Source organism: Oryzias latipes, chromosome 23 (assembly GCF_002234675.1).
Source record: "Oryzias latipes chromosome 23, ASM223467v1".
In the NCBI taxonomy this organism is placed as follows: domain Eukaryota; kingdom Metazoa; phylum Chordata; class Actinopteri; order Beloniformes; family Adrianichthyidae; genus Oryzias; species Oryzias latipes.
Window position 1 is genome coordinate 22,265,508 of NC_019881.2, and position 26,921 is coordinate 22,292,428.

The following is a 26,921-nucleotide window of genomic DNA, read 5'->3' on the forward strand; positions in this document are numbered from 1 at the left end:
TTCGTCTGATCGTTCCTCTAGTTAAATAAAGACAATCCAACACTCTGTCAAACGTACTGCTTTAATAAGTGACAAAAAAGGAGGATGTATAGATTATGACATAAACATTTCAGTGGTGTGAAAGTTGATCAGCGTCTTCCACCTCGTCATTTCCCGCTCAACGCACACTAAAGCTCTTCTTCTGGTCTTTAAATTTCCTGTCAAAGAGTTTTAGATCCTTCAAAATATCTGTAGATGTACTACAAAGAACCGGAGTCTGTACACAAAGATCAATCCTTCAAAAGTTTCTGTAGGTGAGCTACAGAGGCCGGAGTCCCAACACACACACACACATGCGCACGCACGCACACACACACACACACACACACACAACACTTCAATTACACACCACTAAAAGAAAACACACATTGCCCAGAGTGTATTTCTGGATTGTGCGGTTTGACTGCAGATGTCTGGGAGAAGTGACCTCCCTAAAAAGCAGCTGTAAGGGCTCCGTCCGCCCGGCCTGACCTCACGCCCCTCTGTGGGTTCGCTGTGGGAGATGCTCCGTGGAGTAAAAATATCCTCCAGCTGCACAAAGGCCCGCCTGGATCTCCCTCTCCTCCTTGTGTTTTGCTGCTCCTCCCCCTCAGAAGGAGGTCAGCTGCTGTCGTGGAAGGAGCTTTTAAATTCATACAAAGAGCTGACAAACAAAATCCCATGTTTTCTTTGGAGTAAATGAGAAGAAAACGAGTCCCCCTGGAACAGAGTCCATCCCAACAGACACGAAAACACAGCAATACTCCCCCTCCCCTTTTTTTTACATTTCAGTTATACATATTTTTTAAAGCTTTAAAGACTATAACAGCTCCCTGTCAAATGTGCTGAGGGGCACATGTTCACACTTTGATCTTTTTTTTTAATAAATATTCAGAATTTCCTCATTAAATGAATTATTAACTACTTTCTTTATTCATGGAGTCACAAAATCCTAAAATCCTTTCGCCGTCATGTGAACTGAGACGACTTTTCAATCATGTTTGAAATTGTTACTGGCTTACACCATGGTCTCCCGTTTTCCCATGAGCCTTTGCTCTGGACCTCTCATTAAACATCAATCATTTGTAGTTTGTGTGTTTTTCATAATAATTCCTCAAACTGATGCTTTCACTGCAGAGCAGAGATCCGTCTCCAGCTGGGATTCTCCAGACAGGAGGATCACTCTGATCTTTTTTTTTTTGTTTTGGGAAATTCTGGTTGAATGTAATGAAATAAGTTAAAATAATAGCCGTAGCTTATTTACAGAAGTGGATGTGTGCGCCTGTAAGGAGTACAAACTACAGAGCGCTTCAGGCTGCAGATGACAGATGAACCTCTAAGAGCACTGACTGAATAATTTCAAAAATTCCCCATTCCCATAAAAAAAAAAAAAACAATCTACAATGGAAGTGATCATGGCCTTCTGTGAGCAGAGGTGAGCCACATGACAAAATGTCGCTTGGATCTTTGTCCAGAGGTATTCAGTGTCTTCCTGTCACAAAGTAGTTCTCCAGGTTCCTGTCAGAGAAAAATGTCAACAGTTTCTTTGCCGTCTGGAGGTTTCGTGTCCAGACGGGGAGAACCGGCTGAACAGGTCCAGCGGTTCCAAGGTCCATTCCTCTGTGAGAGCTAATCCACCACACCTCCAAAAAAATGAGGAATGCTGTTCTGCGTCATTCCCATCTGGCTGGTGCAGATGATTCAAGCTCAGGAGGTGGCCTTTGCTTTGGAATAGTTCTTCAGGTCTTTAGCAGTCCCAGTTTCCTCAGTGCCTCCCTGCGGGAGTCGTTCATCGGCCCCCGTCCAGAAAACTGCACTGTGATCCCCTGTGGGCGAAACATGGAATTGGATCTCCGCCGTTCGGGATGCGGGGCTTGTGCCTGTTTTGGGGGACTAAGAGCGCCGTGGTAAGAGTGCCGAGCCGGCCTTGGAGCTGGAGTTGGCGCCGGACCTTTGATGCTCTTGGATAGGCTGCCTGTAGAAGGATTCCCACCAGCGGTGGGGTTGATGGTTAGACTCTTGCCCCCGTAGCTATTGAGTTCCGCAGCCTGCGGCTCCTGCCTGGTCGGAGCTGCTGGATTCTGGCTGATGTGGGAGCAGAGGATGTCAGGAAGGTCAGTCCTGTTCATGGACCCAGGATTCATGACTTTTGTCTTTCCTCCATAAAGATTGGCCTCTGGGGGGTTGGAGAGCGCAGGCAGGACAATTTTGGGTTCATTTCTGATTGGAGAGGTTGGCGGGTTACTCCGAGTTTGAACTGTGGAGTTAACCATGATGGATTTCCCTCCGTAGTGGTTGAAGGACAGAGAGTTGACCTCAGAGGGATGGTTAGGGGAGGTGTTTTCCATCTGAGGTGTAGTGGGTCTGCTCTGGGTGATGGACGGAGAAGATGGGGTCAGGTGGGTGCTTCTAGTGTTGTTGCTTCTGTGGACATGCGTTGGCGGGGCTTCTGGTTTTCTGTCCGCGTGGATGTAGTAAGGTGTTGTCCCAGCAGGTTGTGGGAGGTTGTTTTGTGTAGTTTGCGGGATACTAGTGTCTACAGTTTTGGTGCCGGGGGTTGTGACTATGAGGGGTTCCATTGGTGTACCGTGAGGTTTGTTTTCAATGGCTTTATCTCCGGACATAGCTCGGTTTCTCGTCAGTCCCAGCTTGGACAGGGCCTCCATTCTGGATTTGCCTGGTGTAGGATCCTTGAAGGAAATGCTACGAGTAGGAGCTTTTCGAACTTTCGTCTCTATACTTTGTTGATAATGTTCTGAAGGCGAGACGAGGGATTGTGACTCTTGTCTATCGTGAATGGTCTCATCAGACCCGGACGGGTTCAGGTGCTCCCTGCTGCGCTGCAGCATGCTGATGTTCGCAGGTAAGTGAGCAGGCTTGGCAGAAGTAGGAGGACCGCGTCTGGATGGATGATCTGAGCCGTCAACCTGGGTTTTTTCAGACTCCAGGCTCAGGCGACGAAGGAATGTAGATGGATGGAAGCTTGTGGTTCCACCACCCTGGTTCTCGGCTATCTGATGTGCGATCAGGACAGGGGTGGGGACAGAGCCTGGGGGGTGGTAGGCAGAGTGGCCGTCGGGTGGGGTGTTTGGGGTGGGAAGGTTGTACTCTGAAGCCATGCTTTCGTGCCTGGGCTTTATTTCAAAATGGCTTGCTGGGGCAGGTAGCATGTGGCGAAAATCTGTGAGAAATAGGGACGTTACTGATCCTGTTTTAAAGAAAATTACAACAGGTATGAAAGGAGAAGAGCTGCATTCTACCTGGGTTGGTGGAGTTGAAGATCGGCTCTCTGGGTGGCATCAAATCCAGGTCAGGGTGAACCAGGTCAATAATTTCCTGGTGAGGAGTTGCGCTAATTCCAGGGTTGGGAACCGAGACTGAGGGTCCATTGACTACACTTATGGGCCCCTGGCTGTTCACTTGGGGCCTTATCTGTGCAGACCTCCTGTTCTCCTGCTCCTCCAGACTGTCATCCAAAGAGTCGATGGTCTGCTCAAAGAACTGGAGGGTCTCCTGCTCCTCTGGGCTTAAATACTTCAGAGTATCGTCCTTCTGTAAAAACCAACACAAGATAAAAAGTTCAGCTCTAGGCTTGTGGATAGATCCTGGTGCACGCCTCCTCAAACTACATTCAGTAATGCAATAAAAATGAAAAAGTGTTAAGCATGTGGTGTTTACACGGAACAAGCAGGATGGGGATTCTTCGTCTTCTTTTGCTTTTTCTACTGTTTACTAGCACATGACCTCCACCCACTGTTGGAAGAGACTTGTTGTGAAATCTCTAGCGGTGATTTGCACTCTAGCGGTGCAAATCTGGTGAATCTCGCTCCAGGCTTTTTCTTTCTCAGCTCTATTCCGATAAATGAAAGACTTGGTGTTGTAGAATTCCTCAAACCTGTTTTTTTTATTATTTACATTGATTTCTTAGTAAAATTGGTTGCTTAAATGGCAAACATAGCTTCCAACAGAAGATCCAACAGGTTTGTTGTCCCAACCTTCTTGCTTCACCTCCACACCAGCATGTCATGGTTTATCCAGCAACAACATCGCAAACCCCTAACAGACTGCAGGATGGTGGGGGACCTTCTGAGGACATTTTGGTAACAACACGTCGTAAAATAATCCGTGGATCTTATTTCCACTTCTGTGATGAGCGGAATCAACACCAAGTTCTAACTCAGAAATATTCTTGAAATTTTCCGACACAAGAAATGTTTCCTAATCTCACATTTAAATCTGAGTTGCTACAAAAAGTCAGTCTTGAATGTTTGGAACAAAGTCACATTCTTAAATCCCCAGCTTCAGACCACCTGAAGGTGACCTTCATCCTGCGGTTGACGTGGAAAACAGCTGACGTCATGCTTGTGAAAAATGCCCACACTGAGGCTGCTGAGTGTTTTGTTTTGCTTTCCACAGATGAGCACACCTGCAGCCGCTGAACCTGATATCAGGTAACTCCTCCTGACCTGCTGGTTTCAGCTGAGCTCTATTGTTGGGAAAAAGCTCAGGAGTCTGAAGACTGCAGCTCGACCGGTTTGGCTCTGTGGGGTGCTGATAGTCATTCCCAAGAGGTTAAGTTGCTAAGCTTATGATTTCTCGGGATCTTTGATGACTGATTGTGGGTAAGTCAACACTACACCTGAGTTATCTGATAGGCTGGGAGAGTTTACTGTATTTCAAAATATGGTGGGGGCACAAAAAAAACAGTTTGATGGGAACTAAATCCTATTATTGTGCCTGTTTGTGAGGAGAAATATGCAGGACTGGATGGAAAATGAAATTCTTAGAATAATCACACGACAAGATTATTGGCTCACCTGTTTGTTCAACAACCAGTCAGCTTTTAACAGTGACGGATGGCATATTATCCATAATTTTACTCAAATCTGGCAGAAATGCTCCAATTTATCATCCTTTGTATTCAAAATGAGAGACGACTATTTAGAAAGAAACTCTGTCAAGTTATTTGAGCAATAATTCCATGATGTTTGGGAAAAACCTTTTAAATGAATACATAAATGTTAAATTCTGCCTGACAACTATCCCCTGCCCAGCAAAAAGTGCTAAATGCTAGCTATAGGTTGTCAAGCTGTATTAAGAAAATAAATCACATTTCAAATGTATAAAAGCTTCTAATATAGCTTATTAAATGGTGGGAGTTATTTGGCAGAGCACGAACAAGTCTAGCGATCATTTGTGCCCAAACACGGAAAAGAAAATATTTTTCCGCCAAACACATCAATCTCCAGTGTGCATGCTAGGCTAATCACTAAGCTAAGCTACTAAAACATTCATTTAAACTTTTAACTTTACTTACATTTAAATTAAACTTTACTTAATTTTATTAAAAAAAATAACTGAAAATCTGAAAATTGCAGTCTTTTTAAGAAATAAAAAAATAAAATTTACCATTGAAGCTAGCTAATGATAGCTAGTTAGAGCTAGCATACATAAACACTGCATTGTTATGTTAGCAGTGTTGTTGCAACTGCTTTATTACCTATTATAGTCAGATGCAGTACTTGTACTGCAACTAACTATAACAGTACTAGTCCAAGAGAGGTAGTACTTCAGATTCAATTTCATTTTACAATGGACAATGACAATAAAAGCAAATCTATCTATCTATATACTGTGCTAGTACTTGTATATTTAGATGCAGAAGCTGGTTTATTGTAATAGTTATACTAATGTGTATCATATTTAAGTGTGATGTTGATATTTATACTTTATAAGTTTAAAGTACTTTTTTTGACAAAAAATAGGAATTTGGCCAAATAAAGAAATTTAATTTTGTGTTTAAAAACAAAACAACTTCTAATTTAACCACCTCCTGTAGCTGTTTAGTATCCAGCAACAAACCAAATAGTTTCTTCTTTTAGAGAAAAGGATTGTGCATTCAAGAACGAGGGTTTTCATTGGGAAAGGTCGGACATGTTTTCCAACACTCACTCCTGATCTGGAGCTGCGACGGGCTCCTCCGTTGACTCTTTGGTTAAAGTTGGAGTTGCCATGAAGACGGACGTCCATGTTCAGGTGGGGGGGTCAAAGGCCAGCTGGCGTTTCGACTTCACATGGACGGCCCGGCGACTCTAACCTCACGAATAAACCCGACTCATGTCTGATGTGGGTGAAAAGAACTGAGGAATCGTTCTGTCCGAGAAACCTGGAGACAGACAGGATGTTCATCAAGTTTAGGAGAGAGAAGAAGTTGATATGAAATCAATCCATGCCAGAAGACATAAAGAAGCTTTTTATCACTAGTTCAGCTGCAGTTTTAGCTTTGATCATACGGATACATATCTGAAAACAGCTACAAAACACTTTATAATAAAAAAATCTATCAAACATTGACTTGAAAGATAAAATAAACCTCATTAAAGTACAACTGGCTGTTTTCTTTTTTAATGAAAGTCATTTGTGCATCAGAAATTATATTTTTGCCGTTTTCGATTCTCACAAAGTTAATGAAATGTTTTGGAAACTAAATATTTTTTGGAATATTTAGGGGTAATCTTTGTTTGGTCTTGAGTGAAAAGTTATAACAAAACGGAGGAAAGTAAAACCAATTTAAACATTTGGTGGTTATATTAATTTCAGCTTGTTTTTTTTAACTAATCAAAGTTTTTTTTAATGGTGTTTTTATGCATTAAGTTAGTCACATTAAATCTATACGTCTATATCTGTCATTTCCCTCACAGCAGAGCCATGGAAACACTCTGCCCAGCAGCTGCTCTGACGTTCAGCATCCCACCTGTAGTGCCGGTTCCTCCAGAACATGAAGACCGAAACCAGCGGCCTCCTCAACCACATTCCTGGAGGAGCTTCCTCCACAAGGAGACAGGAAACAACTCTGAGGTGCCACCAGACTCATTCAACTTGGCAGAAAGGGCTCCTTTATCAAGAATCTAAACTCTTTACTAAAGTTTAAGTAAAATTAACTGAGAAGAAAAACGTTTTTATCGTAATAAACCTGTTCAAATGTCCAAAATGTCCAGACTCGTCATTTAAAACTTAATAATTAGTTTTTGTTGAACCAAAGATAAAAACAGATTTATCACTACTTTTGGTTTAAAGTTACAGGAAACCCAAAAGGTGTCAGACAAAACTAAGAAACAAAAACTTTTTTCTACTTTAATATTTGTTGATTTTGAACAAGTTCGAGTATTTTATCTTTTTATACTATAAGTACTACAAGTTTTTTTGTCCTCAAACCTTTTTAAAGCAAACAATCGTATTTATAAAGAGAAATAATACAGAAAAAAAACACAAATGATAAATAAATAGACTTTAATGTTATAAAGCGTTTAATGAAAATAAAAGTGTCAAATAAAAACAAATGGCATTTAGTTTGAGCGAAAGGGCATTTTTTTTAATGAAGGTCTACAAAGATTTAGCGATAATTGCCCATAAATCAATCAATATGAGGTTTTACCGCATTTACGGGGCAGATTCTCACAAAGACAGAAATCTCTCCGTAAAGGAAACTCACCCAACAGCTGCGCACACCGGTCATCATCACGCAGCCGCATTAACCTCCGCTCGGCCTCATGCCGCGCGCCTCTGTGGAACTCCGTGCGTAAAATGCGCCGCCGCCGCGCGCACTTCCAATTAAAGACTACAAACTCCGCCCATTGTCGGGTGTGTCCGTGCGTGTGGACGTTCATTCAGAATTCAGAAGTGTCAGGAGTCACGGCGGTGACACACTGAGAAGATATTTACTTTTATTATTTACAACTGTTGGTATTATTGAAAGAAGTTTCAACTTGACGCTTCACAAATAGTGGAAAATTGGAGCTTTATCATTCTTCTTGAAAATTTGCTGCTGTTCATAAACACTGACAGTCCAAATAAAAAATGATCATCCAGGGTGAAATTATTCCCTGCATGGAACGATCAATAACTGAGTGTTCCTCCCTAAAGACTCACAAAAGTTTAAAGGGTTTTTATGGCTATTGTAAAATCCTAAAGTAATTGAAAATAAAAAAGAGAAAATTAAAATAAATTTACGTTTAAGTTTAATCACAATACACGGAAGGTCCATACATATGGTTTAAGATTAGGTGAAAAACTCTAAAGCTCAAGTATAATTCCAGTGTTGTGTTATTTTGATGCTTTAAAGTAAAAGTTAATAATCACTTCCAAATTAAAACAATCGATCAGCTGAAAGAGTTCAGGCTCAATGATGAACTCAGGAAAAAACTAAACAATGGTGATCATTTATTTGTTTCTGGCGCCCTCTGCTGGCGGTAGCATTATATTGTCAGATGTTCAGGTGTTTTTTACCTATAAACAACCAAAAACAACACGTCACACCGTCAACATAAATGTGTCAGATGTTTTCCAAAAAAACGAATTCTATTGTAATAGATAAATAACAGGGAGCCGGTTTAGCTCGTGCTGGTTTTGCGGCGCCTTCCGTCCGTGAAACCAGGGTTCGAATCCGGACTGCTCCCTGTTCCTTTCTCTACTTCTGTGCCGGTCCCAAGCCCGGTTGCTTTGAGAAGGTTGCGTCTGGAAGGGCATCCGGCGTAAAACATTGCCAGGTTTACCATGCGACCCTTGATGGGAAAAGCCGAAAGGGAAAGAAGAATTGTAATAGATAAATAATTAACAAATATACAGAATTTTTACGAAAAAATAACAAAAACTGAACGTGGCTTGAATTTGTAATTAAAATTTGTATATGTCCAACAATTACTACAATTTATACATGACAAACATATGAAAAGTCGTAGAATAAGTTCTGATACAATTGAGGCCTAAATCAAACCAAATTTAACTATTTTTTTAAAGGACACTTAAAACCTATATTTTTATTTTGCTCTATTCAAATTATTTATTTTGTCTTACTGTGATTTGCATCACTATAAGTTTAATTTGGCGAAAGTTTGTTGCGGTTGTCATCTGTTCTCAAGATGGTGCGTTTAGTGACCACCGTTTTTCTGCATTCTGTGGATGTGTGATAGTAAAAGCTGGTGTTCAGCGCCGTGTCAGAAAGCAGAGTGTTGATGGTAGCTCTAATTTCCTAGAGTTCCGTGAACGCAACCCCCGTCGGTCCCTGCGTCAGCAGCCTCTCCGGTGCTCCTGTTTGTTTCGACTCGTTTACCGGAAGGCTTACCGACCGGTCCGGTTGCTGTTCACGGGGAGGTTCGGTGAGTCCACATATTAAAAATTATTGACGCATATGTATTTATTCATTTATTTGTAGACGTCATAAATTCGGTTGTCGCTTACTGCTGCATGGATTTGCTTTACGCACCCATTATCTGACAACAGAGTCTCCTTTTCTGTTTCCTTTGCTATCAGGAGAACACTTGGAGTAACTTAACTGGTGTGTTTCAATATATTTGTTATCATGTTGATTATTCTAATTTATTTACCTGGCATACCTTTGCTCTTGATGAATTCGTAACGCTGTGTCTGTTGCCAGGCTACGAATAGTGACCGATAATGGAAGTAGGGCTTCCCTCATCATCGCTAATATTTTCATCGTCATAGTTAAAGGCTTTTTATTCAAATATATACATTGAATTGTTGGCGTTGTTGTGTCAAACAGCTGTTCGGGGTTCCTGTTCATGGTTTGATGTTGAAGGAACATTGAAATTTCTCTCTGAAACACTATTAAAAGGGGTTAGCTTAGGTTAGCTAGCTCGGCTAATCTGAATGCTAACGAGCCCGTTTCTTCAGTGAAACTCAAGCCGCCAGGCGCCGCTGTCATGCATGTTTCATGCGTTGGTGCTCGATGGCATCGCACGGTCGCTGTGGATAGGCGTGTGCGGTTAAATACGCGTGCACGCCGCTTTCTCACTGTCGTGATCCTTGCTAGCGGATGCTAACTCGAAGCTAACCCCGGGGGCTCCTGAACAGAGGGGTATTCCAGAAAGCAGGTTATGCTAGTTACCACGGTAAGTTTGAGGCTAAGGAAGCGGATAACCTCAGCTTTAGGTTCCAGAAATCGAGGTATGTTTTAGGGTAGGTCAAGTTGCCATAGCAACTCATGCACTGAACATAACCTGGTCTAGAGCAGGTTTAGTTGAAGGTTAGTTTGTTTTCAGAGAGGTGAAGCAGCATGGCGTGTCCATTTGAAGATGATTTAGTGGATGAAGAAGCTTGATAAGACTGATTGGTGATAAGACCACGTATGGATGTTGGAAAGATAAACTTTTTTACATTAATCTAACTTAACTATTTGCTTCAGTTAAGATAAATCATTTTTGTTGTTAATTCAGCTTAAATATAACACGCAGTTATCAGACAGTTCTTTTACTTCAAATTAATTCAATTTAGTATGTGTAACTACTTCCGCAAGGAATTGTGGGATACCATTCCCTTTGCCTGTCTGGACGGATTTGGGTACAAGTGTAGGTTTTTGTCTAAATATGTTTAGTTGTAGCTGTTTTACTGTGTTTTGCCGAGTTATTTATACTGTTATGTTAAATTCTTTCAGCACCATGAGTGAGAAGGAGGGAGAGGATGATGAATTTATTTAGCACCTCTATTAGTTAACGAACACATTAAACACAGTTTCTGATTTGTGAAAATGTGAAATTGTATTATTTTTGTCGCATTTTTCGCACTGAGTCCACCTGTTCAAAAACCACACAACCTGTACTGATCAAACCTGGATTAAAACATTATTTAGATACTAAAGAACACATTAAACACAGTTTCTGATTCGTGAAACTTTCCCAGCAGGAAGTTGAACCCTTTATTTGATTTCTCAAAATGAGGACGGGAGCGATACGATCGAGGGAGGAGAGAAGACATATGAAAAGCAGAGTAAGAGAGATGGGTGAACCTGAAATGGGAAGAGACAACATTAAAATATCAGGGTCCAAAAAGAGAGAAGTTATCTTACAAGTTAGTTTGGTCACGTTTACTTTATGAGGAGATAAGGTGGACTCAGTGCGTAAAATGCGATAAAATAATCCAATTTTACATTTTCACAAATCAGAAACTGTGTTTAATGTGTTCTTTAGTATCTAAATCATAATTTTATCCAGATTTTATCGGTTCTAGGTGATCTTGGTGTGAAAAATGCAGTGGAATGTTCCTTTAGTGCCCCTCGTGAAACGGAAGCCAACCTCAGCTTCGTATGATGGAGGAAATGTTGAGAAAATTAAGCTTAATATTGTTTTTTGATTTATGGCGGTTCTTATTATTTGGGCAAAAACGGCATAATCATAATGAAAAGATCACTGGGAATGATTTAAAAATAGTTTAAAAGACTTTTTAGAGTTTAAACTTGGAAAACAGGTTTTTTTTTTTACCCTCAAAGGTCATGTGACTGAAAAACTGTGCTGCATTTGTAATCTATTTTCTTTTAGTAGTAAGAAAAAATGAGATTCCTCCAGAATTTGGTTAGTGTTCTCATCATTTGTCTTCACTTTGATTTGATAGTGCTGCCCAGAAATGTGCCCGACTGTAAATCCATCATCAGCGGCTGAGCTGCAGATTGGATTTTTTCAGTCTTAATTGGGTTAAATCCTTCAGAGCTTTAATTCCAAAAAAACTGAGGATGTGAAGCATTTTAGGACGAGTTTTCCCTTTGGATTTCATCGATGGGTGGAGGATTTATTCTTGTGGCGCTCCAGCTGTGCGGTTGCGTGGATGTCCCGGATCCTGCGCTTGTTTCCATTGTTGTGGTTTGGTTCTTCCACCGCTGCGTTTTAATCCTGTAAACGCTGGCAGCGCGCCTCGGCCAGCCTGGAGGAACTGGATCTGTAATCAGCATCCTTCAGTGTCGGGTTACCACGGCTCACCAGGGCATGTCTCCATGGAGACGTGTGTGTGGGTGTGGGGGGCAGCTGGAGTTTCACCTGCTTCAGACTGTCACCTGTCTGTTTCTGTGGAAGGATGTCAGAGATGAGGAGGCTGAGGGTTCGTCGTTTTTCATGGTGTCCAGTGAAAGAGAAACGTGTTTGAAATTCATTAAGGAATCCCTGCAGTCAGAAGCGTTCCTGCGTTCTCTGCTCATGAGGGAGATGAAGCCACAACGCGGAGACAGAAACGGTTAAAAGAGAGCAGTTCAAATACATGAAATAGTTTTTTAGGTTTGCTTATGAAACCAGAACTTTTTAAAGTCGTTTTTTTTTGTCTTGATCTAGTCTGAGCATAAAGATATAGAGCTACATAGTCATTGGTTTTCCCGCCCAAAAGTCATCCATAAAGGAAACTTGCCGTAATTTGCAGTAATGAATCATTATTTATGACTTCACGCTTTGATCGGAAAACAACTTTGAGTCATTCTTCATGAAATTTCTTTTGTCCGTCGTTTTTTTGCGGTCAGTCAGAGCAGAATATAAAATAACAGACTCCTATTAAACTTTATTGACAACCACTGAGGGACAAACATGAGCTCACATACGTCTCACGTTTTATTCTCAAACAAGAACCATCAAGAAGAAAAGTTTTTTTCTGCACAGCTTTTACTTTGTCATTGACAGGAAACGTTTCCATGGATACCAGATGTTCCCTCCTAAAAAGTCTTGTTAACAGTGTATGAATATATATATATATATATATATATATATATATATATATATATATATATATATATATATATATATATATATATATATATATATATATATATATATATATATATATATATATATATATATATATATTTTTTACCCCAGGTCATTAAATCTACAGTACTTGTATTTTGTCAGAAGTTCAGAAGTTGAAGTTGTGCTTCCTGTTTACAGAAAGTCTTGTCACTTTTTACTTTGACTGATGATAGAAAAAAGCAAAACGGAGCAAAAAATGGACTCAACTGTTTGCTTTTGTTGGATTTCTGTGTCTGTGGAACTCCTTAGATCATAGCTGGAAGTGGTTTTCCTCAACCTGAGGCGTGACGCTGCTGCCTTTCTGTCACTTTGATTGGTTCATGTCTGGAGAGGCTTTCAGGGCTGAAAAATACCACGACACACAATTAAGGGAGTGATGCCATGACTGGACCCGCACCTCCATTTGTCCTCAGAAAACAGTTGTGTACACAGTGACAGGGAGGACACGCCCACCAGGCTGAGCAGGTGGGACCGGTGTTTGGTGCCGCGTCTCGCTCCTGTAGTTAAAAGAGGCTCGTTCTGATCGAGCCGCAGAGTCGGGCCGTGAAGCTAAAACCTGTCGGCACTGGAAGTCATGACTCGGCATCGAGTGTGAGCCTCCATGGTGGAGTTTGACCCAAACGGGTCGTGAAGGGATCAGAGCTGTGAGGTCGCTCCTGTTCCTGCAGGACGGTCAGGTATGTCCTGAGCTTATGGCACCTTTAAGAGCTTGAAGGATCCTTCTGAAAAACTGCTGAGTCATGGCTGCAGGCTTTCAGACCACGATGAAGATACACATGGAAGTGTGAGTGCAGGCATGCTGAGTGTGGAAAACAGAAAATATTTGCTCCATTAAAGTAAAAGGGTCCTAATGGTTTTAGCGCTTCCATTACTCAGGCGAATGAGCAGCAGCCTGAAAGGCAGAACCCAGGGTAAAATAAACCAACAACCCGTCAACAGCTGCTGAAACATAGTTGTGTTTTTTATGGATTAAAAATGTTAAATGAGTCAGCATTATTTCTGTGATGGTGTGTTTCAGTCATGACTCAGCACTCATAAACAGATGGTCCTTAACCCGAGCAGGACCGACTATAATGTGGTTCTGATGTTCTGCTGTTGGTCCACATGGACCTCGGACTGCAGAGCTCCACGCTTGTGTATTTACAGGTTTGTTTTTGGCTCTTAAACACACATGTGCAAAGAACAAAAGCCGTGAGCAACTTTATATGGCCCGCAGGTCGCCATAGATCACTTTTTTTCCTGAAACAGCTGCTTTTCTGTCAGTTTTATCTCCATAGCAACCATTTGAGGCTTTGGATGTGATGAACAGGTCTTAAAAGTAAATTTCTAGACTTCCTTGGCAACAGAGGTTTTTCGTCAATCACGCCCACATTCTTAGTATGTTCACATTGTATGTCAAATCGTTTCATTCACCTGTGATAAAGATCTGCCCTTTCAGTCCTGGACGGCTGTAAACGCTCAGAAGTTTGGTGATTTGATGCTTAGTCTTTTATTTTGAAATGCAGAAAACTACAGAGGAACTGAAGCAGATCTTTGTCTCTGCGCTTTAGCTCAACGGCTGTGTCGACCCATAAGCTGAGTTCTTCATCTGTGGACTGTCCTGCTTCACTCGGACTCGAACCTCCATCCCAGCCGTCGGTCCTTGATCCACAGCTTCTGCAATGGTATGAAGAGTCTCACACCTGAGAAACCTCAGAGAAATATATAAAGTGACACATTTGTCTTGGTCAGAAAAACTGCGAAGCTATGAATGTCATTAGTGAAGAACGGGTGGGCGGAGCCATAGACAAACGCCAACCTGCACCTGGATGTTTGTGTCTGCAGAGTGTATGATGTCTGAGAGCAGTCGCCATGGCCTGCAGCGGCGGTCAGAGCAACGCCGAAACTCTAGAGGGCTTCCACGAGGTGAACCTGGCCTCGCCCACCACGCCTGACCTCCAGGTGGGCCTTTCTCCTCACAGCACCAACGGCTTCCTGTTTCCTCTGACAGGGTTTTTCAGAATAAACCACAGCAGCTGAAAAACTCCACATTTCTGAGGTTCACGGACATCTGGTGTAGAAACGTTCTGCTGCATTCAGTGCCCCTCAGAAGTTGGAAATCAGAGCTCTGAACCAGCACGATGGTTTTTTACACGTTCCATGAATTTTAGAGAAAAGAATCATGACTGAAAATGCAGATCAGGACCAGCAGGTTTATGGGATTAGTCGCCTGTAGGGGGCGCTGACGCTTCACATTCAGACGAGGAAAGTTTGAGTTGTCTTGTGGGAAAACGTCCTCCACACCAGACGTTCATTGTAGATGAGAAGTTTTCTGTCATTCAGAAAATAAACTTTTCTCTTTGGTTGTTTTGTTTTATTTTATAAAGAAAACAAATCAGGCGTATAAAAGCTAATTTTTTTAATCGTCTTCCTGTTGCTCCCAAACTACAAGAAGCTTCAGTCCACAGATTTCGTTTGTTGCTGAGCCAAACCATCGTCTGCTCTCTGGTTCATGAAGAGAACCAGGTGGACCACTGGGATGCCGCTGCATTGAAACCTTCTTAGCATTTGTGTTTCTGTCTTTGTTCTCTCAGAACCAAACAGACCAGCGCCCTCCCGCCCGTCAGAGCACCCCTCCCACCTCTCTGTACCGCACGCACTCTCTGGGACCGCCCCCTTCCGGCCTCCCCAGCTCTCTGCGGGCCGACCAGCTTCCCACTCAGCCGGTTTACTCCACGCCGCGGCACAGCCACAATGGAAGGTAAACCAGCGATCAGACGTCAGAACCGCGTCCCTGCAGTGGGCTCTGATGGGCGATTTTTCCCGCCGCTTTTTCCTGTGCTTCTGCAGCGTGCCAGGGCTGGAGGCGGAGTCCATTGAGGCCAGCTTCCTGTCTGGAGAGGAAGGGGAGGAGTGCAGCGCTCTGAGCGAAAGCCTGTCGAGGCTGCGCAGCCCGTCGGTGATGGAGGTCCGGGAGAAAGGATACGAGAGGCTGAAGGAGGAGCTGGCGAAGGCTCAGAGGGTGAGGTGCAAACACACACATATATGCACACACACACATATATAAACACATGCACACACACACATATATGCACACGCTGACAGACACACACCAACACACACATGCACACTCACACATATATGCACACGCTGACAGACACACACCAACACACACATGCACACTCACACATATTGGCATACACATGCATTCTCTCTGCAGACTTGAACCATTGTCTTATCATTTTAACAGTGTTTGTGTTAAAGTGTTTGTGTTGCCGCTCACTAGTTTGTGTGAAATCACATCAACATCAAAGCATTTGATTTATTTCCATCTTTCTGTTTGTTTTTTAGGACAACATTTAATTTGTAGCTTTTAACTTGTGTTGCTTTTCTTGTTTTGCCATGTTGTGTTCCTTTCTCCACCTCACGTGTTCATTTTTGCGTTGTTTTGTGTTATTTTCTGTGTGTGTGTGTGCGTGCGTGGAAGGAGCTGCTGTTGAAGGATGAGGAGTGTGAAAGGTTGTCTAAAATCAGAGACCAGCTCGGCCTGGAGCTGGAGGAGCTCACCGCCAGTCTCTTCCAGGTCGGTCCGCTTCTGCTGCACCTTCCTCTTCCCTCCACTTCCTGCCGCCTTTCCTCTCGCCGAGACAAACCCAAAAAATGCCGCCCGTCTGGAAGCTTTTAGAGAAACGGTTCAAATGAACTGGAGTCGAGTTGGAGGTCCATTCTTTCCACAAAATAGATTTTTTTATGTCAACGATCAGCGATTATTGGATCATTTTTACATTTTAATTGATCTTAAAACGTCTGCATCCATTCAGTTCTTTAGGTTGAAGAATTCTTCAGATTCTGTGGTCTGGTGTTAAATTTGGGTAAATGATGACTAAAAATACAAACCGTTAGCAGCAAAGACAATCCAAAGTGAATCCGTTTTGCTCAAAAGTCCTCAGTCAGTCCAGATCCTGGTTTGATTTTCTCTCCTGGATTTTTTGCACTTTAATTGAATTTATTGTTTGCAGCAACTTTTAGATGAAACCCTCTAAATGCAGCAGAAAATAAGTGTGTTGCTTTCCTTCTATTTTAAGTAAAACAGACCAAAGATTTTGTTCCAAAGTTTCCTAAAGCTGAATGAACTATTTGAAAACTTTTTAGTTAGAAAAACTACAAACTCAGATTCTTTTTTTTCTGGGATTTTCCTGAATTGATCGTCTCCTTCACCTCCATCCTTCCTTCTCTCCTGTTTGCCAAGGTGTTGGGGTCTTGCTTGTTGGTGTTTTCTGTGTGGTGTGTATCTGCGGCTGATCCGTTGGATTTTCTTTTCCTGACTTTGGGGCGTCAGGGGAATCCAAACGGGCCTTGAGCAGAACCCTCCTGTTCCATGTGTTTCCAGGAAGCCCATAAGATGGTGAGAGAAGCAAACGTCAAGCAGGCAAACGCGGAGAAGCAGCTGAAGGAAGCTCTGGGAAAGGTGAGGAATCTCAGATCCCGGTTCAGTCTGAACAGAGAGGCTCCGGGATGAAGATGTGCTGGTGAAAACTGGAAAATGTTGTTTGAACTAGAAATTCTTAATTGAAGCGTCTGAACGTTGGTAAAAAAGAAGTCGTTTCCTGTGCCAGTGCTGCTGAATATAAAGTATCAGATGAAGCTTGTCCTGCCCCCTCACTCACTGCCCCGCCCTCACTAGGTGAGTGGCTGTTACACGGCCCTCTATCTGCCCCTCCCACACTGGTCAAAGCTGCTTGGACGGATAACACATCTTTTCAAAATAGCAGCTTTTCTGTTGGTTTGTTTCCATAGTAACCGTTTTATTTTTTGGTCGCCCGCTGATGCCGAACAGGTTTATTATGTTAGTTTTATTAGAATCAGCAAACGTACATGTTTAGATTTCTCTGACAAAGGAGGTTTTTTGTTAGCCACGCCCGCATCCCTAAGGGGAGTTTAATTTTTTTCTTCTAAATTTAAACTGACTGCCTCTTTTTTGAGGTCAAAGGTCAACAAACCTGTGCGTGTTGGACTGACTCCAGCCGGTATTCCCCTCCGTCCCCGGTTCTGTTCAGACTCTTCCTAGACAGACTTTTGGGCGTGGCCAGGAGGCAGAGGGAGTCCGGTTTTTGCAGAGGATGCTGGTCAGAACCTTTGGTGTGGGCGGGGGGGCGGGGCTATCATCAAGTGTGAAGTGGCTGCATCCAGAACTAAACCTTATGGGGTTGCTATGAAGGATACTGAGCTTCTGGCACAAGACCGGAAAGCTTGGAAGACCCTTGTTTTATTGGTCGGCTCTACGCACCGGGAAGGGGCATCGCCCCCCCCCGCAAGAGCCTTGATTGATTGATTGATCCAGAACTAGAACCTTCCAATGGGAGGCCACGGTTCCTCGAGCAGAAAAAGCTGGTCTGCCCTCTGCGTGGAGGTGGAAATCTGCCCCAGGGAGAGGAGTTGGGGTATCTTGGGGTCTTATTCAGGAATGAGGGATGGATGGAGCGTGGGCCTGAACAGGTGCGGCGTCCGTCCGTCCCACACGGAAGTTAAAATGTCAATGTTTCAGTAACACAATGTCAATCAACTCTCTCCATTTTCCTCCGTGGGCGGTTCCTAAAGTTGTTGTTGCTTGTCCAGATCGACGTGCTGCAGGCGGAGGTCCAGGCGCTGAAGACGCTGGTTCTCTCCTCCCCCAGCTCCCCCGTCGGTGAGCTCCCCTCAGCAGGAAGTGGAGGAGTAAAGACTCCTTTCAGGAAGGGCCACAGCAGAAACAAGAGCACCTCCTCTGCCATCCTGGGGACGCAGCCCGACCCGTCGGCCACTGAGCCCATCGTACGGGAGTGCAGGGAGGTGAGGGCTCCTCCCGTGTCTCGACACCTCCCACGGCAGATGAGGAGACGCTGATTCTGTTGTTGTGGGCAGGTGGACAGTCAGCTGTTCAGCGAGTTCAAGGCGTGGAAGGAGGAGCCGACCCTGAGCCGGAGCTGCTGCTTCCTGGAGCGGGTTTACAGGGAGGACATCTACCCCTGCCTCACCTTCAGCAAGAGCGAGGTGTGCATGCAGACACCAGCGGGTTCTGGAGAAACCGGGCCCGATAACCGTCCTGGATCTGTTTGCTGCTCCACTAAACAATCTCGTCCGTGTTGTGATGTCGCTCTCCCTCCTCAGCTGGGTTCGGCCATCTTGGAGGCGGTGGAGCAGAACACGCTCAGCGTGGAGCCTGTGGGTTTCCAGCCGCTGCCTGTGGTCAAAGCGTCGGCGGTGGAGTGCGGCGGACCAAAGTGAGGATCCCGACACCCACACTCTTTCTCTTTAAGCTTTCACGCCTTCATCACATCTCCATCTCCCCTTAAATGCCTCCTCTAGCGTACGAAGGGCTGAGCTGGTCACGTAAGTCCGTCTTTCTCCCGTTAGCATCGTGTACTCCTGCCCCCCCGCCTGTGACGCTCCTCCCTTCAGCCCCCCAACCCCCACCATCCAGGTTCCTTGCAGGCCAACCTGACAGAGATTCCTCTTCTCCTCGACTCGTACTTTTCCTGGTGTTGGTTGATGAGCGGGTTCAGTTCACGTTCTCCTGAAACTAAACGGTTTTCCTTCTCTGATCTCTGACAGAAAATGTGCCCTGAGTGGTCAGACCAAAACCTGCAAGCACAGAATCAAGTTTGGAGACTCGTCCAGCTATTACTACGTCTCCCCCTTCTGTAGATACAAAGTGAGTACAAACACAAACTACACTTTGGTTTACCTCACAGCTGCTTTGGGACTCCTCTAAGGCGCCGTCGTTCCTCCTGTTAGGTGCCTTCATTCCTCCTCTTAGCGTCCCTATTGGTCGCCGTCGTTCCTCCTCAGAGACTTCTTTATTGCTCCCCTAAAACGCCTTTGTTCCCCCTTTGAGTCGCATGTTGTATCTCCTCTTAGGCAGCTTTATTCCTCCTCATTGCGTCCTTTTTTGGGCGCCGTCGTTCCTCCTCTGAGACGCGTGTTGTTTGTCGTTCATTCCTCCTCTAAGGTGCAGTTTCTTATTTTTTTAACGTAACATCTCAGCTGCTCTAATGGAGTCTGTAGGCTCCGATGTCTGAGCCTCTGCTGCTTTACGTCCGTCCTCATCTCTGAGTCGTTGTTTTAAAAGTAAAATGTTCTGAACGTGGTGATGCAGAAGAAACCCCACATCCTCAGACAGAGACGGGACAGAACAGAACCGGGCTTTTGGGCTGTCGGTTTCATCAGAAACGAGGAACGAACAGCTTCATCTGCAAACAGGTTGAAGCTGAAGTGGATGTGAGCGTTGCAGGACTCAGAATCTTCCACCAGGGGGCGTAGGAGAGCTGCACATATCAAAGCATTTAGGGCTACGTTCACACTGCAGGGCTTAATGCTCAATTCGGATTTTTTGAAAAAATCCGAATTGTTTGCTAGACCGTTCACGCTTCCAAGTAAATCCGAACTTTTGTGATCTCCAGTGTGACCGTGACACGACCCAAACGAGACCCGCATGCGCAGAAGCCAGAAGAATACTCAACGGTGAACGACGTCACTTGTTGTTTGCGGAGCCAACGTTAACAATGGATGTCAACAACAGTGTTGTCAAAAGCGGAGCTCTTTTTGTAATATTACATTTATTTTCACGAAGGAGCAGCACAATTACAATCTTCTCATTTTAAGAAGGCAATGGAGTCGGGATCGTCTGTACCCACTGTAGTGGAAGAGGAATGTGTATGTGTTGGGGCCGCGCCCCCGCGTGTGTGTGTGTGCGTGCAAGCGCGTGACGCGATAGAGAATATGGGGGGGGGGGGCAGTGTGGGCGCGCATTCATGTTGTGTGTTACGGAGGACGGTAATAAAAGGTTTCCCCCAGAATAAATGCTATGGACTCTTTATTAAGCTGTTCTGGAGAATCTAAGGATCAGAACAGGGAGGAGGAGGATCGCCTCGGGTCCCCTGCGCTTGAGCACGGTCAAAGGGGAGAAAGAAAAAAAAAGTAATCGCGGGAAAGGTTCAACACCACGCTCTGCCATTTAGCTGGAATTTTTTACAAAAACCGCCCAGTTGCAATAAAAGCCCTGGAGTTTGGCCTGAAAAGAGCGATCAGCCCAAATATTAATCCAATCGGGGATCTCGCTTCCCTTCCACTGACTGATCTCAGCAGCATCGTCCACCATGGTTGATGTTTACGTTCTCGTTCCCGCCTACTTCAACGCAAAATGATGACGTTTGTTGCGTGTCGATGACGTACAGTTCGGAATTAAGTCGCCTGGCCGGTCAGACGGCGGTCGCAATTGAAAAGAACGGCTACAATTCGGAATCAGGACGGCAAATCCACGGGGCCTGGGTCGCAATTGAAAAGATCGGATCTGTGTCATTCAGACTGTCATGAAAAGATCGGAATTGGGCCGCTTAGGGGCAAAAAAATCGGAATTGGGTCGTTTCAGCCTGCAGTGTGAACGTAGCCTAGGATCATCAACTCACCTGAGAAGTTTGTTTCTCCTCAGATCACAGCCGTCTGCAACTTCTTCACCTACATTCGCTACATCCAACAAGGGCTGGTCAAGCAGCAGGACGGTGAGGCCGAGTCCAGAATGTAAATGTGGGCTGGAGAGGTTCTGAGCGCTTGTGACGGAGGCTCTGCGGGTTCTGTGTCTGCAGTGGAGCAGATGTTCTGGGAGGTGATGCAGCTGCGCAGGGAGATGTCCTTCGCCAAGCTCGGCTATTTCAGGGACCAGCTGTGAGCGGACGGCGCCGCACACTCCCACCTGATGCTCCGCCCTCCTCCCGGTTCTGCCCCCGCCCCCCCTCCTCCTGTCGTCCTGAAGCACCACCACCCGTCCTCCCCCCTCCCCGTGCGTGAGTGTGTTTGTACAGACTGACAGACAGCGCCCCCTCTGGCCGGCCGTGGTCTCTGATCCAGAACCTTCATCTTCTTTTTCGACTCCGTTCAATGAAGAAAAACGGCGTCAAGAAAAAACCCCTGAAGAGTTGGAGATTCTGACTCTTCTGTGGAGATCAGTATTTTCTTAGAGCATCAATAAAATATTTTTAATTATTTAAAATCTATAAAAAAAGACCAAGTAACTTTAAAGTCATAAACACAAATGAAAAAATCAGAAATATTTGGCTTCAATTTCATGCAAAAATATTTAGTTTGAAAGCAAAAAGATTACATAAAAGCATGAAATTGTAATAAAATTACTATGAAAGTTGTGGAATTAATACGTTTTAATTTAAACATTGTAATTACATTTAAGATCTAAATATTGATCCCACCACGTAAATTCAGTCAAGTTTTTATTATTTTATTGTTTTTAATGTCATTGACAAGTAAAATTCTAAATAATTTTTCTAATTTTTTAGTTTGTTAAAATTCACCTTTAATTTAAAATGGTTTTGTGTTGAAAACTTTCATTTTTTTGGTCAAATTTTAGTCATTTTCCACAAAATTTAGCAAAAAAAATCCCACAAAATGCTGCAGAAACAATCAATTTGTGTACAAATGTTTAACATGAAACTGGAGTTCCACCAAACGGCACTGAAACATCAGAAAATGTCACAATTTTTGCATTTTTTAACTATTTGAAAAAGTCACAGGCTTGATTTTATTGTTTTTCTTGAAAGGCGTTTCTCCTAGGAAGTCTGCTGGAGTTTAGTTTTCCGTGGAACGCCGTTTTGCTTCCGGGTTGCTTATGATCTCTGCAGAGCGGATGACGCTCTGCTCCTGAGGCCGCTGGGAACTGACGGCTCTGCAGAGACGCCGCATGCCGACGGCTTTCCTAGTTGGTGGTGTGAATGTGAAGCCCCGCCCCCTTTCCGGTTTGGTTCAGTGCCTTTTCTCTCAGACACTCTGAAATAAAAACAGGAATACCTCTGGAAACTCGCCGCTCTCTGCGCCGTCTGTTTGCCGCTGGTTTCTTTTCAGGAAAAAAAAAAAAATCAAAGTCACGAAGAACCAACTGTAAACTTTATTAGACTATTCCACCTCCCATAGAGTTTCTGGTAAAACATGATCACCATGGTAACCAGCACAGAGGAGGAGGAGGAGCTTCTTGTCCCGGCGACGCTCCTCATTAAATTCGGTTTTCCTAACGTGATTGAGCAGATTCGTCTTCTAATCAGAACCTACAGTCTTTAGTGAGGCGCTCATCTATCGAGGCCACGCCCCCCACGCCATCCCGGGCAGGAAGAGGGCGATGAGGACGCTGGAGAACAGGTTGACGGCATTGTTGTCCAGGATGGGCTTCCCGCAGATCCGCTGCGTTGTGGCGGATTCGGAGCTCACCACCTTTCCGATGCTGGCGTCGAACCCTGAAGGGGGGGAGAGACAGGAAATCAGCTGAGAAAACCGACACGTGACGGTGACCGCCGCCGCCGCCACCACCGTCGTCCTACCTGAGTACTGCATGTGAGCCCCCAGGAAGGAGTCCAGCACGGAGCCCAGCAGGCCGGCCACGCCGCCGTACACCACGATCGGCCACTGGGGGTCCGCCAGGTGCAGGTCGCTCACTGTCACGAGCTGAGTCACAAAGTAAGCCACGCCCACTGCGGCACCGCCCAGAAAACTTGCAACTAATCCGACAGGAGTGACACCGCCGTTGGTTCCTGGAGAGAACAGAACAGTTCCTGAGAGGCTCCGCCTCTGTTCCCTCTGAACAGTTTCAGCCCAAAACACCTGATGAAAACAAACGCCGTCCACCGCCAGTGGCTAAAACCGCCAGCTTCTTAGGTCCCACCCACAAAAAAGACCCAAAGAACTTCAGGGATCTGGGTCGGGTTTCTGTCCTCAACAAAAACCATTTCTGAACATCTTTACAGATTTACTTGAACCTCCTGGAGCTGTTGTGTACAAAGAACTCTGAACAGATGGAACCAAAATCCCTTCAGCAACTGGACTTTGAGACGGTTGCCATGACAACCTGCAGATTTCAGCCGTAGGCTGATGATCAACTGTGACAGCGTCCGGGTCACAGGACTCAAAAATCAAGTCCGTTCCATTTCCAGTTCAATGACACAGAATCAGATAACCGGAGTAACCGGGTTTCAAAATAAAGGTATTCTGTTGTGCTTTCAAAATAAAAACATAAAAATGTTATTTTAGGTTTCAGGTGACGTGCCCACACGATAACGCACGTTACCTGACACAAACGAAACTAAAAGTTTTCTAGCAAGTTTCTGAAAAAAGGAACCACGAAGAGGCTTTTCGAAGCAAAGAATCTCAGAACCAGAACGCCGCAGCTCCTCACCTGCCGGGACTTCCTTCCAGGTCGTGATGAGTCTCGGTGGCGTTTCGCTCAGAACCGGCCCCACCTCCGACGCCCAGGTGTCCCCGGCGCTGCAGGCGAGCGCCCCCAGCAGGGAGAGGCTCATCCACGAGGCGGAGTACTGATTACTGAAGTCGATGGGGATCTCCCCCGGACCCACCTGAAAGGCAGCGCCGGTTCTGAATGGGTCGGTCCGGCGGTGGCGAGGCTGGGCGTCGGTGCGCTTACCTCGATCATGTAGAGCAGGGCCAGCTCTGTGGGCGCGCCCCCGTTACAGAAGACCTGCACCCAGTTCCTCTGACCTCCTGAAACACACGGGTCCGTGTCAACCCACAGACGCGGGACGCCCCGACTCCCCATCCCTGCAGCGCCTCACCTTCCTTGTAGTCTGCGTCTATCTTCTTCTTCTTCGCTGCCCCCCAGCGAGTCAGCCTGGAGGACGTGATGAAGAACGCCAGCAGGGCCGAGAAGAAGCTGTAATTGGCCATGGTCAACACGAAGCCAACCAGCAGAGCTGAGAAGAGACCAGTTCATTTCCTCATCCCTGGTGTTTGCTGACTCATGCTGCAATGACCCAGAATCAGCCCCACAACCCTGTGACGTCTGTCTTTTAGGCTTTCAGGATGACTGAAGAGGCGCAGAACCGGTTCGTTTGGGTTGTTTTTGCCCTCAGAGAACCAGTTATCACATCCCCACCGAAGAAGATCAAAGGACTGCAGGACGTTAGAGCTCCCAGAGGAAACCCACCATCGCCAAATCATAAACTTTCTGTTGGTGGGATTTCACAATAAGAGCATGCTAAAGCTGCTTCAAAGAGGTTGGGAGGTTAGTGCAGTTAGGAACGTAGCAAGTTTTTACGTGATTTCCTACTAAAAACTAAAAAAGACCATGTGGATACCGGGGGATGAGTGCCGCTTTCAGCTGGGATTGAACCCACAACCATTTTATCACGCCACCAAAACTCTTTTCGCGGGTTTTCACCTGCTAGAGCGCCGGACCGGTCCAGACTGCGCCTCCTCAGCGCGCGGGCCGTCAGCATCAGGGGAACCAAGATGGAGAACAGCCATCGCCATGGCGACACGGGCTGGAGATTACCTGCAAATTTAGTACATTTACGTTAAAAGAATCTGAATCCACAAAATCCACAGGTTTTTCCCCCCAGTTTTTTCTTCTTCAGGTTTTTACTTAATTTGTCATTTTTATCATCAGAATAAATACCTTTTTTTTAATTCTACTTTTTTTATCTTGTTTGATTTTTAGGTTTTTTGTGTTCTTAGCTTTTTCTTATTTTTTATTTTATTTTAGCCAGAGTCGAGCAGAAACAGAAAGCTCTCATTGTGTGCTCTAACCCGATTGGTTCAGAGACGCATAAAAGGTTAATGAAGAGAAAAAAATATTAGAAGCAGTTTTAATCAGAAAGTTGTTTTAATTTTTTAACTCTGTATCAAATATCAAAGAGAATTTTAAATATTATGTGTTTTTTTAATTTCAACATTTATGTTTAGGAGTTTCAACTAATTTATTTGCCTTCAGTTTGTTCATTTCATGTTTTTGAGAGCTACACCTGCCGTGCCATGAAAAGCTCACCGGAGACGGCGCTCATGGTGAGGGAGACGACCCAGAAGAAGAGGGAGAGTGCCAGCGTGACGCAGAGCACGATCATATCCGTCATCATCTTGATGTACTCTTGGGTCAGAACCTCCCTCTTAGAACCCATGATGGGAGCCGAGCCGAACTGCAGAACAATCGTGGCTTCAGGTTAGAGTTTGACCGCACAAAAAACAGTCACTTTATCTTAGTGAGCCCAAAGTCAAATAAAGAGCCGTACAGTAAGACTGCGGTTAAAAGGATAAATTAGTTAAGTGGTAAAATAAAAAACATAATAAATTAATAAAACAGTAAGAAAGCAAACTAAAACACCAGCAGAGCAGATTGTCCTTCTGTGTCAAAAACCTGTAAATAAAAATCAGTTATCAAACGTTTGTTGTTCTTTTTTTAAAAGAAAAGACCATCTTTTTCTCAGATTTTAATTATTGTTGTTTTACTCTTCGAGTATCATTGAAAGAAAAAAAACTTACATTCTGAGTAACACTTTAACATCTCAAGACATCTTAGTTATCGTCTAAAACTTTAAATCAGGCAGAGACAATTTGGAATTAATATGCGAATTTGGCCATTTTGTAAATAAGTGAAAAGAAAAATACTTTTTATTAGTCTTGTACCAAACAAAAAGTGCAGTAAAAACACCTGGGGGAGGATTGTGTCCCCCTGCTGGATTATCAGCAGTACTGCATGTTTAAAAAACGCATGTTTACATTAAAACCACAATAACGTTCAGGATTTACTGTCAGATTTACGCACATTTATTAAATTAAAAATGTATATTCATGCATAATATTATGTATACGATCAATACTTCACATTAAACTGATGGGATTGTTTATAAAACGAATATAAACAACATAAACATTTTAGAAAGATTAATAATTTGATATTAAATGTTCGTGTAGAGTAATCCTCTCTACAGCAGAGTAACGCCTCGTTACAGAGACTTACCCGTCATCTCGGCGGCCATAGTGGTTAAAGTTCCCCCCACCGGAATGGCGGGATTAGCGCGTTTTTGTGCGGTTACCGACTGCGGGATTGATCGCTGGTTTGTTTAACGAGTTAAAGGTTACAGATGGACTCCGGCGGACGAACATGAGGCGGAGTGTCTGAAACACGGGCAGAGGACCCCGCGGAGGGATTTCAGGGACGGACTTACTTCCGCCAACAAGCCCAGATTCTTAAAGAGACAGTTACCCAACAATCTCAAAGATACAAAAAAACGTTTTTAGTCCCACTCTGACCATCTTCTGATCTATTTTCAATAGATACGATTTTTCAGTACGATTTGAGTAAAGAAATACTCAGAAATAGAATGTCTACCTTAAATTTCTATATAAATGTCCACCATCATCAGAAAAAGATGACAATGACATGAAAAACCAAATCACTATTTTACAGTTAACATTTCAGGGTTTTCCACCTCAATCAACCGTTTCAACACAATCTCTTTTCAGACGTTGGTCATGACTCTCTAGAAACTCCATGTTGATCCATACATGTCTGGACCATACATT

General features: G+C 44.2%; 3 protein-coding genes across 7 annotated transcripts; 1 reads left to right on the top strand and 2 right to left on the bottom strand.

The window, feature by feature from the left end:
• Positions 1-42: 42 nt before the first annotated feature.
• proser2 (proline and serine rich 2) lies at positions 43-7,616 on the bottom strand. Its single transcript, XM_023952460.1, has 4 exons — positions 7,511-7,616; positions 5,971-6,184; positions 3,279-3,570; positions 43-3,199 (listed from the first exon to the last, which is right to left on the bottom strand). The coding sequence occupies exons 2-4, from the start codon at positions 6,046-6,048 to the stop codon at positions 1,758-1,760; spliced, it is 1,812 nt and encodes a 603-aa protein (XP_023808228.1). The 5' UTR covers positions 6,049-6,184; positions 7,511-7,616; the 3' UTR covers positions 43-1,757.
• Positions 7,617-9,039: 1,423 nt separating this feature from the next.
• Positions 9,040-22,416, top strand: rab3ip (RAB3A interacting protein). 5 transcript variants are annotated; one of them, XM_020714090.2, is made up of 15 exons: positions 9,056-9,173; positions 9,328-9,352; positions 14,144-14,257; positions 14,418-14,534; positions 15,167-15,333; positions 15,423-15,594; positions 16,060-16,155; positions 16,963-17,040; positions 18,189-18,401; positions 18,474-18,602; positions 18,720-18,832; positions 18,918-18,941; positions 19,164-19,263; positions 21,040-21,109; positions 21,194-22,416. In XM_020714090.2, the coding sequence occupies exons 4-15, from the start codon at positions 14,445-14,447 to the stop codon at positions 21,274-21,276; spliced, it is 1,335 nt and encodes a 444-aa protein (XP_020569749.1). In that variant the 5' UTR covers positions 9,056-9,173; positions 9,328-9,352; positions 14,144-14,257; positions 14,418-14,444; the 3' UTR covers positions 21,277-22,416. The 5 variants fall into 5 exon arrangements, with proteins under 5 accessions (XP_011489619.1, XP_011489622.1, XP_004083282.1 ...); XM_011491317.3 differs by lacking the exon at positions 9,328-9,352 and having other exon boundaries at positions 9,040-9,173; XM_020714091.2 differs by lacking the exons at positions 9,056-9,173; positions 9,328-9,352 and adding an exon at positions 9,906-9,926.
• A 64-nt stretch (positions 22,417-22,480) lies between these two features.
• On the bottom strand, positions 22,481-26,556 carry tmem19 (transmembrane protein 19). The gene is made up of 8 exons (XM_004083236.4): positions 26,356-26,556; positions 25,387-25,534; positions 24,781-24,894; positions 24,176-24,313; positions 24,028-24,104; positions 23,782-23,959; positions 22,931-23,140; positions 22,481-22,846 (listed from the first exon to the last, which is right to left on the bottom strand). Exons 2-8 carry the CDS (start codon positions 25,514-25,516, stop codon positions 22,686-22,688), a joined length of 1,008 nt encoding a protein of 335 aa, XP_004083284.1. The 5' UTR covers positions 25,517-25,534; positions 26,356-26,556; the 3' UTR covers positions 22,481-22,685.
• Between the last annotated feature and the right edge of the window lie 365 nt (positions 26,557-26,921).

Coding starts and splice junctions, on each gene's coding strand:
- proser2 (XM_023952460.1), bottom strand. CDS start 6,048: ATGGACGTCCGTCTTCATGGCAACTCCAACTTTAACCAAAGAGTCAAC. Junction 3,571..5,970: donor GTCGCAGCTCCAGATCAGGA/GTGAGTGTTGGA, acceptor TGGTTTTTACAG/AAGGACGATACTCTGAAGTA. Junction 3,200..3,278: donor CTTCAACTCCACCAACCCAG/GTAGAATGCAGC, acceptor TATTTCTCACAG/ATTTTCGCCACATGCTACCT.
- tmem19 (XM_004083236.4), bottom strand. CDS start 25,516: ATGGGTTCTAAGAGGGAGGTTCTGACCCAAGAGTACATCAAGATGATG. Junction 24,314..24,780: donor CCGGTCCGGCGCTCTAGCAG/GTGAAAACCCGC, acceptor GTCTCTTCTCAG/CTCTGCTGGTTGGCTTCGTG. Junction 23,960..24,027: donor CCCTGCTCTACATGATCGAG/GTAAGCGCACCG, acceptor GCTGCCTTTCAG/GTGGGTCCGGGGGAGATCCC.
- rab3ip (XM_011491317.3), top strand. CDS start 14,445: ATGGCCTGCAGCGGCGGTCAGAGCAACGCCGAAACTCTAGAGGGCTTC. Junction 15,334..15,422: donor CGGCACAGCCACAATGGAAG/GTAAACCAGCGA, acceptor GTGCTTCTGCAG/CGTGCCAGGGCTGGAGGCGG. Junction 18,603..18,719: donor TCACCTTCAGCAAGAGCGAG/GTGTGCATGCAG, acceptor CTCCCTCCTCAG/CTGGGTTCGGCCATCTTGGA.